We start from the raw sequence: 15,987 nt of genomic DNA, 5'->3' as shown, positions 1-15,987 counted from the left end.
TAAAAAAATTAATTAAAATGTCTGAAAAATAAATTAAATTTCTACATTTTGCATTAGGCTTATTTGTTGGTTGTAGTGAGAAATTATGTAGGATATGTTTTTGGGATAATCTCTAAAAGTACAAGATCTTCAACATATTTGTAATATTTTGATTTAAAAATTGTTAATAGCTCACTATAATTGATTAGAATCAGCCATAAATCAGTAACTGATAATGATTTATAGTTTTATAAAGCAACCTTCATTATATTTATAGAGTTTGTTTATAACCGTATCATAAATATTGAAAGCAGTATAAAACGGATTTGAAATTAAAAAAAAAAAATTAACATTATGAAATAAAATGTTTTTCTCGAAATCAGCATAAAATAAATCATTTTCTATAAATTACATCTACATTATGTTACTAAATAATTAAAATAATTATTTTGATTAAAAGTTCAAAAAGTGTTGAGTAAAAATATTTTTTGTTGAGTATAAAATTCGTTAATCTTTCTTGTAAATTCCTTTTTTCAATAAAATTTCATCATTGTGTTAACTTCATTTCACAGGAACTTGATAAAGCAAATACTCCAAATTTTCTTTTGTATTTCTTCCTCTTGGTGCTCCATGACCTGGTCTTCCCCAGAATTTTCCCCATGTTTCAAAATGTCGTCTACTTTTTACAAGATCTTCATTTCTGTCTTCCTGCACAAAAGATTACAATACACGCATAAAAGTTTCACAAATTTAAAAAAATTAAGCTTCTTAAAAAATTCAAAATTGTTGACAAATATTAAACTAATTAATGTTAACAAATATTAAACTTATTTCTTAAGTAAAGATCACATTTTTTTAACATTAACTTGTTAAACAGTATGAAGAACAATAATGATTCCCATTTTTCTTATGGTATTTTGAATAACAACAGAATAATGTGAATGTAATTAGTTAACTAGATAAATTAGCCAGTAGCAAATTGTAAACTATCAGCTTACTGACTCTCAACAGTGACAGTAAAAGAATGACTGATGAAGGATGTACAAGATAATGGCTGGGTTACTTTAAAAAAGCACAGAAATGTGTAGGAGAGTAACTTTGGTTACCTTTAGGAGCCAGGTTGAAGGAAAACAAAACTATGCTTATCCCATTTATAGATTTTGAAAACTCATTAGATATTGTAGAGTGGAGTAGAATGCTTCAAATTTGAAGAAAGATAGGGTTAGATTTAAAAAAACAAATGGTTACTTATGTAATTTGCAACCATTTATAAGAACCAGTTACATAATATTAAGAGTAGAAAATAAGGAAATGTAAGCTGTAATACGCTAAACATTGGAACAAATATGTAGGTGACCTCCCTATTAGAAGAATGGTTTGTATGTGGAAAAAAAGTAAGGATCTAAAGTAAAGAAGTTTTTTCTAAAGTAATGAAAAAAATATGAGTGCAGAGTAACTGTACCAACAAAAAATAATTTTTTTTAGACTATTTAACATTGCTGTTAAATAATGTAGAAAGTGCAGTTTGAGTTTCATTTAAAGATGTTTGCAAAAACATTCTCGGCAAAAAAATCCGACATTACCACAATATTGTTAATCAGCTTCTTAATTAAAGAGCCACGGGATGTAATATGTCTTTGAAAATACATTTCTTCCACTCATGTCTGGATTTTTTCTCGGACAATGTCATTGATGTAGGTGACGAACACTGTGAACGTATCCACCAAAATATTTTGGTGATTGAAAAACGCTATAAAGGAAAATGGAATACTAAAATGCTAACCAATTACTGTTGAACATTAATTTGGTATGTGCCGGAGGATATTTATAAAAGAAAAGCATCAGCAAAATCATTCTAACACAGGTATAGGTATGGCCTTGCAAGATTATAAATTTTACAGATTTTAAGTATATTTTCCCTTAATTTTTTTTGAAGCATAATTTACTTAAAACTAAGGGTTATAGAAAAATTGTATTTACAGGTATTTACAATAAATGGTATCACACTTAGGGAAACATTAACAAATTTTTTTTGTCTGTCAGTGTCAGCAGCATAAGGATATATAATATACATAAAAAAACAAATTACTAAATATTAAGAGGAAAAAATGTCATCATTATGAATAATAATAACCATAATATTTATTAATTAAATAAATAGTATTTATAAAACATTACAAAATGAGCATTTACCTATGTTTATGAAATAAAATTAAAACAAATTATAATAATTTATATAAAAAAAATCTGTTGTGGACACTATATGATTTCCTTCTACTCTTATTAAATTAAATATACTCATTTTCTGCTGCATTTCATTTAAACTTACTTCATTTGAAAGTCAGATATGATCCTCCAATTCTTTAATAAAGTGGACAGTTATACAATTGGTCAAATATTAGTCTTTATTAACATCAAATATTTATACAATTATTAATTGAACAATTTTACATGAAATATTAGGATACAGTAAAAGTCCCTTTTATTACTCGTTTTACTAGATCAGTTTTAGTCGTAAGTTTGTGAGTTGCTGATTAACAAAAGTTTCAGATTTCTGATGTCTCGTATAAATAAAAGTTAATAATAATTAAACTATTCTGTTTAGTGAACTCCTGTATACTGGTTACAAATGTTACCTTACGCTGTAAAATATTCAGTTTTTATTAATGAATTATTTGATGAATAATCAAAAATTAAAAAGAAACAATACAGGAAAAAGAAAGATAACATGAAGAAATATATCTCAAAAAACGACAATAAGATGAATATGAAGAGGAAGAAAATGTTAAGAACAAGGGAAGAATAAAAAAATTAAGAGAAGATGATAAATATAAAGAGGAAGGAAATATTAAAACCAAAAAAAGATTAAAAAATTAAGAGAAGATGATAAATATAAAGAGGAAGAAAACGTTAAGACCAAGGAAAGAATAAAAAGATTAAGAGAGGATGATGAATATAAAGAGAGAAAATTTGAAAACTAGAGAACGTGTACACAAATTAAGATCAGAAGAATTACATCAAACTGATTAAATGTTTGGCAGCAAATAACAAATAAACAAAATGATGATCAACTCCGACTTAGGGAGAATATTAGAGGTCTGACAATATCAGAGCAGTAATGAACTAAAAGATAAGATTGTTTTGCAATATATTAAAAATCGGGCATTTATGCCTCAGTGTATATGTTGTTCTTATGAGGGTCTATTTTTTCAGTCACTCTGTAGTAAACTTTAATATAGATAAAATTAAACAGAAATTCTAGAATAATTAAATAAAATTAAACAGAAATTAAACTAGAAAATCCAAAAATAATACGATTCTAAATTGTAATTTTCAATTAATATTAAATAAGCCAGCTTCAAATAATGGGCAGGCAGGAGTAGGGTTCATAATGAACAAGAAGATAGGGAAGAGAGTAGAGTACTTCAAAACGCAAAGTGATAGAATCGTTGTAATAAGAATAAAATCAAAACCTAAACCGACAACGATTGTTAACGTCTATATGCCTACAAGCGCCCATGATGATGATGAGGTAGAGTGTGTATACGAAGAGATTGATGAAGCAATTAAACACGTAAAAGGAGATGAAAATTTAATAATAGTTGGAGATTGGAATGCAAGCATTGGAAAAGGCAAGGAAGGAAATATAGTGGGTGAATACGGGCTGGGCAAAAGGAATGAAAGAGGGGACCGACTTATAGAGTTTTGCACGAAGTATAATTTAGTAATTGCCAACACCCAATTTAAAAATCATAATAGAAGAATATACACTTGGAAAATGCCAGGCAATACTGCAAGATATCAGATAGATTATATCATGGTTAAGCAAAGATTTAGAAATCAACTCGTTGACTGCAAAACTTACCCTGGAGCAGACATTGATAGCGACCATAATTTGGTGATAATGAAATGTAGATTGGGGTTTAAAAACCTGAAGAAAAGGTGTCAGATGAATCGGTGGAATTTAGAGAAGCTTGAGGAAGAGGAGGTAAAGAAGATTTTTGAGGAGGACATCGCAAGAAGTCTGAGTAAAAAAGATAAGGTAGAAAATGTAGAAGAAGAATGGGAGAATGTTAAAAAGGAAATTCTTAAATCAGCAGAAGCAAACTTAGGCGGAATAAAGAGAACTGGTAGAAAACCTTGGGTTTCAGACGATATATTGCAGCTGATGGATGAACGTAGAAAATATAAGAATGCTAGTGATGAAGAAAGTAAAAGGAACTATCGGCAATTAAGAAATGCTATAAACAGGAAGTGCAAACTGGCAAAAGAAGAGTGGATTAAAGAAAAGTGTTCAGAAGTGGAAAGAGAAATGAACATTGGTAAAATAGACGGAGCATACAGGAAAGTTAAGGAAAAATTTGGGGTACATAAATTAAAATCTAATAATGTGTTAAACAAAGATGGTACACCAATATATAATACGAAAGGTAAAGTCGATAGATGGGTGGAATATATTGAAGAGTTATACGGAGGAAATGAATTAGAAAATGGTGTTATAGAGGAAGAAGAGGAAGTTGAGGAGGATGAAATGGGAGAAACAATACTGAGATCTGAATTTAAGAGAGCATTAAAAGATTTAAATGGCAGAAAGGCTTCTGGAATAGACGGAATACCTGTAGAATTACTGCGCAGTGCAGGTGAGGAAGCGATTGATAGATTATACAAACTGGTGTGTAATATTTATGAAAAAGGGGAATTTCCGTCAGACTTCAAAAAAAGTGTTATAGTCATGATACCAAAGAAAGCAGGGGCAGATAAATGTGAAGAATACAGAACAATTAGTTTTAACTAGTCATGCATGAAAAATCTTAACTAGAATTCTATACAGAAGAATTGAGAGGAGAGTGGAAGAAGTGTTAGGAGAAGATCAATTTGGTTTCAGGAAAAGTATAGGGACAAGGGAAGCAATTTTAACGCTCAGATTAATAGTAGAAGGAAGATTAAAGAAAAAGAAACCAACATACTTGGCGTTTATAGACTTAGAAAAGGCATTCGATAACGTAGACTGGAATAAAATGTTCAGCATTTTAAAAAAATTAGGGTTCAAATACAGAGATAGAAGAACAATTGCTAACAAGTACAGGAACCAAACAGCAACAGTAACAATTGAAGAACATAAGAAAGAAGCCGTAATAAGAAAGAGAGTCCGACAAGGATGTTCCCTATCTCCGTTACTATTTAATCTTTACATGGAACTAGCAGTTAATGATGTTAAAGAACAATTTAGATACGGAATAACAGTACAAGGTGAAAAGATAAAGATGCTACGATTTGCTGATGATATAGTAATTCTAGCCGAGAGTAAAAAGGATTTAGAAGAAACAATGAACAGCATAGATGAAGTTCTACGCAAGAACTATCGCATGAAAATAAAGAACAACAAAACAATAGTAATGAAATGTAGTAGAAATAACAAAGATGGACCACTGAATGTGAAAATAGAAGGAGAAAAGATTATGGAGGTAGAAGAATTTTGTTATTTGGGAAGTAGAATTACTAAAGATGGACGAAGCAGGAGCGATATAAAATGCCGAATAGCACAAGCTAAACGAGCCTTCAGTAAGAAATATAATTTGTTTACATCAAAAATTAATTTAAATGTCAGGAAAAGATTTTTGAAAGTGTATGTTTGGAGTGTCGCTTTATATGGAAGTGAAACTTGGACGATCGGAGTATCTGAGAAGAAAAGATTAGAAGCTTTTGAAATGTGGTGCTATAGGAGAATGTTAAAAATCAGATGGGTGGATAAAGTGACAAATGAGGAGGTATTGCGGCAAATAGATGAAGAAAGAAGCATTTGGAAAAATATAGTTAAAAGAAGAGACAGACTTATAGGCCACATACTAAGGCATCCTGGAATAGTCGCTTTAATATTGGAAGGACAGGTAGAAGGAAAAAATTGTGTAGGCAGGCCACGTTTGGAATATGTAAAACAAATTGTTAGGGATGTAGGATGTAGAGGGTATACTGAAATGAAACGACTAGCACTAGAAAGGGTATCTTGGAGAGCTGCATCAAACCAGTCAAATGACTGAAGACAAAAAAAAAAAAATTAAATAAGCAGATGTTTTACCAAATCTATTACAGATACACGTATGTAATAATGCCTATTAAATTACATGTACACATTTTTAAAAGTACATAAAACTTTATTTTACTAATAACAGATTCTGAGTTTTTTATTATTATAGAATAATTATTTATTGTAAACATTTTTTTATACTCATGGGTTAATAATTAAATTATATATATTTAAATTAAGAAAAAAAAAGTTAAAAAAAAGCAGATGAAGTCTGATTCAAACTGTTGTTACTTCCCTTTATAAGATCCAAATATTTCATTAATTAACATTTTATTTGGCTATAACTCTGGAACCAATTAAAATAAGTACCACTTATGATATATCATTGAAAAGCTCTCAATGAGGGCTTATTACTGCAGTTAAGAAAAAGTAAAAAATTCAGATGTTTTGGGTTTTTTTGCACACTTTTGGTTCAGTCGATTGCAATCAAAAGGGGAGGTGCACAACTAGATGTTACAATAGTCCTAAATTCAAGATTTCAACATTCAGCTATTTCAACATACAGCTAATCGTTTTTGAGTTATGCGACCAAATACATACGTATGTACAGATGTCATGCTGAAACTAGTCAAAATGGATTCAGGGATGGTCAAAATGAATATTTCTGTTAAAATCGGAAAACCAAAATTTTTCATGATCACAATACTTCCTTTAGTTTGTACAAGGAAGTAAAAACGTACAAGAGTAAAATTTTTGTTAACTCTAATTCTCCATGAGATATAGTAGTTATTTAATTTTACCTGTTTTCCTATTTTTGTCCTTTGATATCCTGTTATCCGATTTTGACCATCATATTATCCAATTTTTTTGAAAAATAAATGTGTAGAATAAATCATCCCATAGACTAGTTGCTACATTAAATTCATGGTTGTTGATTAAGGTATTCCTAAGTTACAATACCAAACAAAGGTAACTTACCCAGATATAGCTGAAGTAATATAAGGTGGCTGGTCATGAGTGTATCAAACTACCAACAGATTCAAACTACAATTCTGGTCTACATGTAAAGCAAAACAATAAACATAAGAAATAACATTATGTCATAGCTCAAATATTTGTTCAATTGATGTTTTCAGTAAAAAATTTACATTCATGTGGAAAGTCTTTATAATTTTCTAAATGTATGGGAACCAATTTTTGTGTGATATGGTCGTCCACTGGCCATCCTAAATTATTTATGCAGGAAATACATAAATTGGGCCTACCTAAAGCCTTACACTGTGAAGAGAACTAAATTTAGTGAATATTACATTAAAGATTAATTAATATATTATTAACAGATAATATTGAATTATTAATGGATTCATTAATGAATTATTGGATTAATTTGGTGGCTGTTGACTCGTGTAAAAACTAATCAAAATTTTTGTTTTTGGTCAAAATTTTTTTCATTTGGTCAGCCAATTTTTATTTGGACTTTTGTATCAAATGAAGACCAATACCACTTAGGATAGGGAATAAGATTTTGAAGTATGGGGTGAGTTCTATGTTGACTGGTCATCTTATCTTTCATATGGACTTTTGGACAGGCACCTTGCTGTGTAATGAAATTAGCCTAGGGGCTGAGTCAGGTTGATATTGTCAGTTGCTCAACAAGAAAACACAGTGAATCAACTGAAGTTGAATGACTGCCTGTATCTAGCTTTACATCAGAATAAAATCCCTTGCTATTGTTGCTGAGCTCCAACTTAAGGTAGGGAGGGCTGACTCACACGTCACTCAGTTGAGTGCAAGTGGTGTTATGTGTATACTTGATTCAGTTATATTTCTTCATTTAGCTTTTCTAATTTTCATTGTTTAAGAGATGGATATTTAAATAGGTAATAAGTTATATTAAAGAAACTTTATTTGAGTACTTACCTTAATCTTCATTTGTTTATGTTGCACTTGATTGGTAAGTTCCATGAGGTATTCTTTGTCATTTGTTGTTTCTTTCCATATTCTGAAAAATAAATTACATACTTTACTTATACATTAAATTTTGTGATTGTTTACTTGAATAAAAAAATAATGTGCGTTTATTTAAGATTACTTGTCTCCTATTCAAAGTTAAAATTCGACAAAGCTTTCTTTTTATTATGTCTGGTAATTATAATTGTTTTTTAAAAATAACTTTACTGATATGGTAGGGACTGTTCTCATTGATAGAGATTCATTATGTTGTAAAAACTGTTTTATAATATTTTTCAGTGAACTTTGTTGTAAGCAATATCTTGATTACCAAAGGTGAACATTGTGATTGCAGTAGATGATAAACACCTAGCTATTGGCATTTATTACTGATTAATGACAGTAGCCTTAATTTTAATATTTATGAATGACGAGTAGTCTGTATTATTTCCAATAAATTATTGGAAATAGTTGATGAACAAATATTTGTTGTAACAAAAATTAAATAAAGCTGAATGATATACCTTGTTTCAGGTGGCTGTATTTGTTGTTCTTGACGTTTGTTATTTGTTACATCAGTTGTTCTTAATGTACAACGTCTTGGCAATGATCTTCTCCGAGCAAGTAGTGGTACAAGTTCCACACCTCCTGTTAGTAGTTCCTATAAATAAACAAAATATTTTAATGGTCTGTGATCTATGAATGTTTAAGAATTGTTTGAGATCTGTTAAAGTCAAATTACTTAACATCATGTTCATGAATTTTCTTTTGCTGTTTTTCATGATGACATTTATCTAAGTTTTATTATTTGTATATTTAAATTTTTAATTTTGTTATGTTGTGTAAAATAATGTTTATTCTGATTTCATATGACTTTCATTATTTTCAAAAACATTAAAATGATCGTAGGATCATTTTAAATTATGATTATGAAGTAGTATTTAGGTTTTAATTATATTTTTTCTTTTATTTACAATTTTTATAAGGTTAAGTGGAAGGGTTTTCTGACATTTTATTGATTTTATTTTTTTAATGTTTTTTTTTTTTTATTTAGCACCTTTCCGATGTTAACCTAATAAAGGAAACAGAAACAGCAAATGATTTAGGTGAGTAGACAATAGTGATTGTGTATGATTATTACTTTTTTTTTTTTAATTATTGTTCCAAAATTATTTATTGCAAAATAATATATAATAAGTGCATATTGTTTATTTTTAGTATTCTTAGTATTTTTAATATTTTTATTTTAAAGTGCAATTTAATAAAATGAATTCAATCATGATTGAGGATGTGAGATCTCGTGAAGTACTGTTATGATAAAATTAAAGTAAAAAATGTCTTATCTCAATTGTCTGTACTAGGTGGTTTATGTTAATAGAAATTAATATATATATATATATATATAAAACCTCAGTGAGGGTAATGTTTAGGATCAGACATTTTAACTTTTCTCCAAAATAACAACAGTCAGATCAAACCTCCATGAGGTGCACCTGGATAAATCTGGTACAAATAGGAGAAATTTGTCCGGTGAACTGAATCTAAACAAACTTCATCTACATCAAGTCATACCCCACTATCACCTCACTAGATGATCACATCTAGAGTTGTAACTCAGGACCTAGTTCCACCACTGGTGACCCCTTGAGAGATAACCGTGAAAGGGATTTTGAGAAATACTTCACTGACTTGCTGAAATAGTCCACTACTTGGAGTATTACATGCCACTGTTAGGAATGCCCTCACACAAGAACAATACAAAATCTAAAATCAAACTGAAGCAAATTCTACATTTTGGCACACAATGTAAACTCACTCATGCTGATGAGAAACTAAAAATAATAACCATTCTAATGGACCAACTCAAAATTCTCATCATGAAACTGCAAGAAATAAGAAACACTGACCAGGACGTCATGGGATCTCAAGGATATAGGCTCTACAAAGGTGTACCTGAAAAGAGAGTGATGAAACGTTTCCAACAGTTTGCAAAAGGCTTTTTGGTCAGTCTCAAAATAATAAACTCTGTACAAGAATTCAAGTCAAAATCTCCAAGAATCTCAACACAACCTAAAAGCGCCTAATAAAATCTCATAATAAACGCCCATGCCTCAATAATAATAAAAAAAAAATCTTCAAAAGACTGCATAGAGACAGAAAAGTTTCTAGGACTAATCGACCAGATCATAAATAACATCCCCAAAAATCATGTTAAACGACTAATCGAAAACTTCAACCTCAACTAGGCAAAAAAAGAAGATACCGTGACATCATTGGAAATTGATTTGCCCAAACAGAACAAATGAAAAGTTACAGAGACTCATTGATCTCTAAAAAAAACCACGACCTAATCTCGAAATCTGCATATTTCAAGAGGAATCATCAAAAATTCAAAATCTGGAAACACCTCTGACTACACTAAAGGAGAATGCCAACTAGATCATGTCTTCATGAACAATCACAGTTGAAAATTTGGTGGAGGAGTCATTGTTAGATGAAGTGATAGAGGTAATTAAAATATTTAAGCTGGGTAAAGCCCCAGGAAATGGTGGAGTTAATGTGGATCTGATGAAGCATGGGAGTGAATGTGCTGTGAAACTTGTACATACAATGATACTGAAAATGTAAAGGAAGGAGAAAATGCCTAAAAATTGGGAATTGACTACTGTATCCAATCCATGAGAAAGGAGATAAGACTGAATGTAGCAATTATAGAGGTATCTCCTTTCTTGTTACAATGTACAAAGTGCTATCAAAAATACGTTAAAAAAATATAAGCCCATATATTTAGGGTAGGATTGGAGAGTACCAGGCTGGTTTTAGGAAGGGGAAGTCCATCATGAACAGATTTTCATAACACATCAGATACTGAGAAAGTGTTGGGAGTACAACATTGGTGTACTCTACATGTTTGTGGGTTTCAGCAGGGCTTATGGTAGTCTGGATAAACGGGAAATTTTGAGGATTATGGAAAGAGCGTACATATCTGGCAAATTGGTTATCTGGCGAGAGTGAGCGTAGAGAATTCAGAGAGTGAAGTCAAGATAAAAAAGAAGAAACTGAGAAATTTAAAGTAATTTCTGACTGCTATTGTTAAACACTGTGTGATTATAATAATGTAGGTATTTCTTTCTGTACTTAATTAAAGTTATACTTTATTTGATTAAAGTAGCCTTTTGCGCTGATGTTCAAATGTTTAAATGTATATTACAGTTCTTAAATTTTTAATATAAAATTTTAACATGATTTGTGTATTAATTATCATTGTATTTATGTAGCAATGTGATTCATGACTTTCTTATTCAGCTGTACCTCTGGTGGGTGTATTTCTTTTCTATTATTCATCTGTGGTCCTTCTTCTAGAATTGGATAATCTTGTGGTTGTCTTGGTGTTCTGTATTGTTGCTCTTGAGCATAATGCTCTTGTTCCAGTCTTCTGAATGCTGGCTCACCGGTCCAACCCTACATAATAAATGAAAAAAAGTCTTTATGTAGCATTGTATTTAATTTATGAGAAACATATAAAGATCCAAAGCCATGCTTCATGCTTACAATATTTTCATTCTACTTTATCATTGCATCTGAAAGTAATATTTTGTGCAAAATTTTTAAAAGCTACTTTATAATATGGTATGTTTTTTGTTGACTAGTCTTCAATTATTTTTAAAACATATTAAATGACTGTTATGTTGTGAAATCAAATTTTATAGGAAATGAATGTTTTGCAAATGATGCAGTGTTGTGATTTTTTGGTATTGGTTTCCAGAAACTTTTATCATTCTGTTTTACTTAGTAGTTATAGACATTCTATTTTACTTAGTAGTTATTTTAGTTAGTAGCTTAATAGATGGATCAAAACAGCTGAGTCAGTTGTGTTATCTACATTTTTATCATATCTAATTATATAAATATATGAACATAAATCTTTTTATTGAGAACTGGGGAAACATTGAGCAATTTTTACAAAAGATCTTCTGAAGATCATCACTTAATTGTAGTAATTGCTAGGAAACATGTTATATATATATATATATATATAACATGACATATATATATATACTGTCTGTTTAGTCCCCTGGACCGGACAATGTTCGCCTTTGTATGCTTTCGCACCTTCCTGACTCAGCACTACAACATCTTTTGAGTATTTACAATGGTTTATTCTCCGGACAAGTCTTTCCGCCTGACTGGTCGGAGGCATTTATTATACCAGTACTAAAGCCTGGCAAAGAGAAAACCAATCCCTTAAGCTACCGCCCTATTTCTTTAACAAGCGTGTTGTGTAAAGTAATGGAGAAGATGGTGAACTGCAGGCTTTCGTGGTACTTAGAGAAACATGGCTTTCTTTCTTCAGAACAGTGTGGTTTCCGACATGGGAGATCTTCCATTGACCATTTGGTGTCGATGGAGACAGCCATACAAAACACCTTCCTGAACCGCCAACACCTCGTTGCTATCTTTTTCGATATAAAAAAGGCGTACGACACGGCCTGGTTCTAAACACCCTTCGGAAATGGGGGATCACTGGCAACATGCTTGCTTTTATCTGGGGATTTTTGAATCACCGGACGTTTCGTGTTCGTGTAGACGATTCACTTTCAGACAGTGTCGTCTCAGAAAATGGGGTACCGCAAGGTAGTGTATTAAGTGCCACCTTGTTTTCTGTGGCCATAAACAGCATTACCACTTGTGTACAGGCTCCTGTCTCTTGTTGTCTTTTTGTTGATGATTTTGTTATTTACGTTGCAAGCCGCTCTACATCCACTGCGGAGCGACTGATGCAGAACACTATATTTTGCCTTGAGGCTTGGTCAGGGACTACTGGTTTCACATTTCCACCCCACAAGACAAAATGTGTAGTCTTTTCTCGGCTACGGAACCCTTCAAATCCACGGGTTTTTCTGAACAGGAAGCTTATTTCTGTCTCTACTTACGTCAGGTTTCTGGGTTTGCTTTTTGATAGCCGTCTTACTTGGGTCACACATATGAGGGATTTGAGGACAAAGTGTTCCAAACTTTTGGATATGATGCGGGTCCTAAGTAACACCAACTGGGGGGGCCAATCGGTCGTGTGTGTTACGTTTTTACTACTCCCTTGTTCGATCCCGTTTGGATTATGGTTGTGTCGCCTATTCCTCAACTCGTCAAACCATACTTAAGATGCTGGATGGTGTGCATCATTCTTTTCTTCGGCTTGCCACGGGTGCGTTTAGATCAAGCCCTATTGCAAGCTTATTTGTAGATAGTGGTGAGCCATCTTTGGGATAGACGAGACCAGCTTTTGTTATCTTATTTTGCCCGTCTCAGCGGACAGCCGAATCACCCAGCTTTTGACCCAGTTCTTAAGAATCCTAATTTGAGGAAGTATGAGGACCGTCCATGTTGTACTGCGCCTGTGGGTGTCCGTACATGACGTCTGCTGCAGCGTAGGAATGTTGGCACTCCCTCGTTCTTTCCATCATGTTCGTGCTCGAATCCCCCATGGAGAATACACCATGTAAGTTTTACGTTTGACCTTACAACGTATGATAAACAATCAACGCCACCTATTGTTTACCAGCAGGTGTTCCAGTTTCTCCTCACTAAGTCGAACCCAGACGTGGTGGTATACACTGCTGGGTCGAAGTATGATGGTAATGTTGGTTGTGCTTTTGTTTTCAATGAGCAGACTTATATGTTTGGCCTACCCGGTGTTACGAGTGTGTTCACCGCGGAACTACTCGCTGTGGATAGGGCTCTAAGTATCGTTGGCCCTAAGTATAGGAACATTCTTATTTGCAGTGACTCGTACAGTGCTCTCCAGGCGTTGGAAAACCTTTATTCTGGACATCCTGTCGTCGTTGGCATTTATGATAAGATCGCTGAGTTAGAAAAATGAAACAAGGGGGTAGGTTTTTGCTGGATCCCTAGCCACGTTGGGATTCTTGGTAATGAGAGGGCGGATTCTGCTGCGAAAGATGTGTGTATTCAGCTTCCTTTCACCACCCGAGTTACTACCTTTGATTTTATTAATCATATAAAACAATCACTGCGAGCAAGGTGGCAAAGTGGCTGGACGGCTGTCGTCGATAGTAAACTTCGACGGATTAAAGACTCAGTGTTGCCGTGGGGCTCCTCTTGTAGGAACTCTCGTCGTGAGGAAGTGGTCCTCTGCCGGTTACGGTTGGGGCATACGAGGATCACACACGAATATCTAATGTCAGGAGGGGACCCACCCCTGTGCACACGATGCAACTGCCGCATGACTGTGCACCACATTCTCGTGGACTGTGTATGTTATGCGGCATTGCGTCGTCAGTTTAATATACCCAGCAGCATTTGTGATGTCTTGGGCAATGATGGCAGGGTTTTGGAGCGAATGTTTCTCTTTTTGCATAGTACTGGGTTACTGCAAAGGATTTAATATACTTATATATGTTTTTCTGTAAGGAGAGTTTTTTAATAATTTTAACCTTTATTTTCGATTTGAGTTTTTAGTTTAATTTTACTATCCAGGGTGGGGAGTTTTGCACAACCCATCAGAGTTAGGTAAGTTTTTATACTTTCTTTATTCTATTATTTTATCTTTAATGTTTTATCAACTTTGTCTGTGATATTAGTTTTGGGTTTTATTTTGCCTTCTTGACTTGTTTTAGTAAATTTTTATTATATGATTAATATTACATTTACACCTTGTATAGCTTATTGTTTCGCAGTTATATTGCACTTTTAATAATAACTACCGGGCGATGATAACGCCCAAGCGTTTTTCGCCCACAAACAACCAAAAAAAAAAAAACAAATCATTTACACTACATAATGTTTAACAAAAATATGTTCTTAATATAAAATGGCAACCTCATCCTGAACATGTAAGTAATATTATTTTCTGTTTGGTTAATGCAAAGAGGAGAACCTGAAAATTGAGTTAATAAGAAAAAAATTTGTATTAGAAAAAAATGTTACTGTATAAAATAAATACATCAGTTTTTCAAATGGATAGCTAATGGTCAAGATACTTATATGGAATTTAACTCACAGGTTTGTTCCGAATTGATATACAAGAAAAATCAATTACATAATATGACATGAATATCATACACTAGGATAAAGGCAAGTGGAGTTTATTGTCATAATGTATAAGCACTGAACAATTTACTTATGATTAAAAAAATCCTTGGGAAAGTTAAAACCATCTGAGCAAGGATATCTGCTTGAACACAACATATTATTTTAAAATAACTATTTCAAAAAAAGTTAAGAAAGAAGAAACTTAGCTAATTTTCTCAGAGGGAGGTTGCATCTTACTCATAATTGCATGTAACTTTTCCTGGTATTGCATATGTGTGGCATTGGGTAAGAGATGTTTATATCATACTGAATTTAAAATTTGTTTAATGTATTAATCTGTTATTCTGTGTAAATGTTTAATATCAATTAATTTTGCTTGTTTACATGTTTTTCATTTGTTTCGATCTTTATGCCCTTTCTAGTGTTGAAAATGTTTCTGCATGAGTCTTTTCTTGTGAGTGTGAAGCGAGTGTTTTGTTCTTGATTTTTATTTAATTTTATCTTATCTGTGGTGTCTGCTGGTATAAGACCAGTTTCCTTCAGATCCTCTCTTATTTCTCTGATCCATCTGTGTCTTGTCTTGGTGATTTTCAAGCCATGATTGTACTGTACAAGCTGTTTCAGAAGTTTTGAATCTTGCATCCTCATGATATGTCCAAAGAAACCTAGTCTCGTCTTAAGCATGGTATCAGTGATGGGTTCTAACTCTTTGTACATGACTTTCTTGGGTACAATCCATCATTGCCCATCTCCCTGGTACTTTTTATTGATGCAGTTTCTCCAATTCTTGTTTCGATTATCTGGAATTTGTCTGTCTTTGATTGTTTGTTTAGGTGGAAGAGTGTTTCTGCTGCATAAGTAGCTTCTGGTTTTACAACTATGTTGTAGTGTCTTATTTTTGATTTATTGATAGACATTTTTTATTGTAAGTGTACCAGGTAATTTCTTAGCAGCTAGTTCGTTTCTTCTTATCTGAATTGAGG

At 32.3% G+C, this 15,987-nt stretch overlaps 1 protein-coding gene across 1 annotated transcript in view; it reads right to left on the bottom strand.

The window, feature by feature from the left end:
• Positions 1-540: 540 nt before the first annotated feature.
• LOC142330715 (uncharacterized) overlaps positions 541-15,987 on the bottom strand; it is a 49,566-nt gene continuing 34,119 nt past the window's right edge. Inside the window, exons 6-9 of the mRNA XM_075376160.1 lie at positions 11,267-11,416; positions 8,479-8,615; positions 7,925-8,006; positions 541-687 (exon numbers count right to left, since the gene is read on the bottom strand). Coding sequence (XP_075232275.1) covers positions 541-687; positions 7,925-8,006; positions 8,479-8,615; positions 11,267-11,416 — 516 coding nt within the window. The remainder of the gene's footprint in view (positions 688-7,924; positions 8,007-8,478; positions 8,616-11,266; positions 11,417-15,987) is intronic.

Source organism: Lycorma delicatula, chromosome 9 (genome assembly GCF_047948215.1).
Source record: "Lycorma delicatula isolate Av1 chromosome 9, ASM4794821v1, whole genome shotgun sequence".
Classification (NCBI taxonomy): Eukaryota; Metazoa; Arthropoda; class Insecta; order Hemiptera; family Fulgoridae; genus Lycorma; species Lycorma delicatula.
The sequence above is the reverse complement of the archived record's forward strand: the minus strand, read 5'-3'. Positions and strand labels throughout refer to the sequence as shown.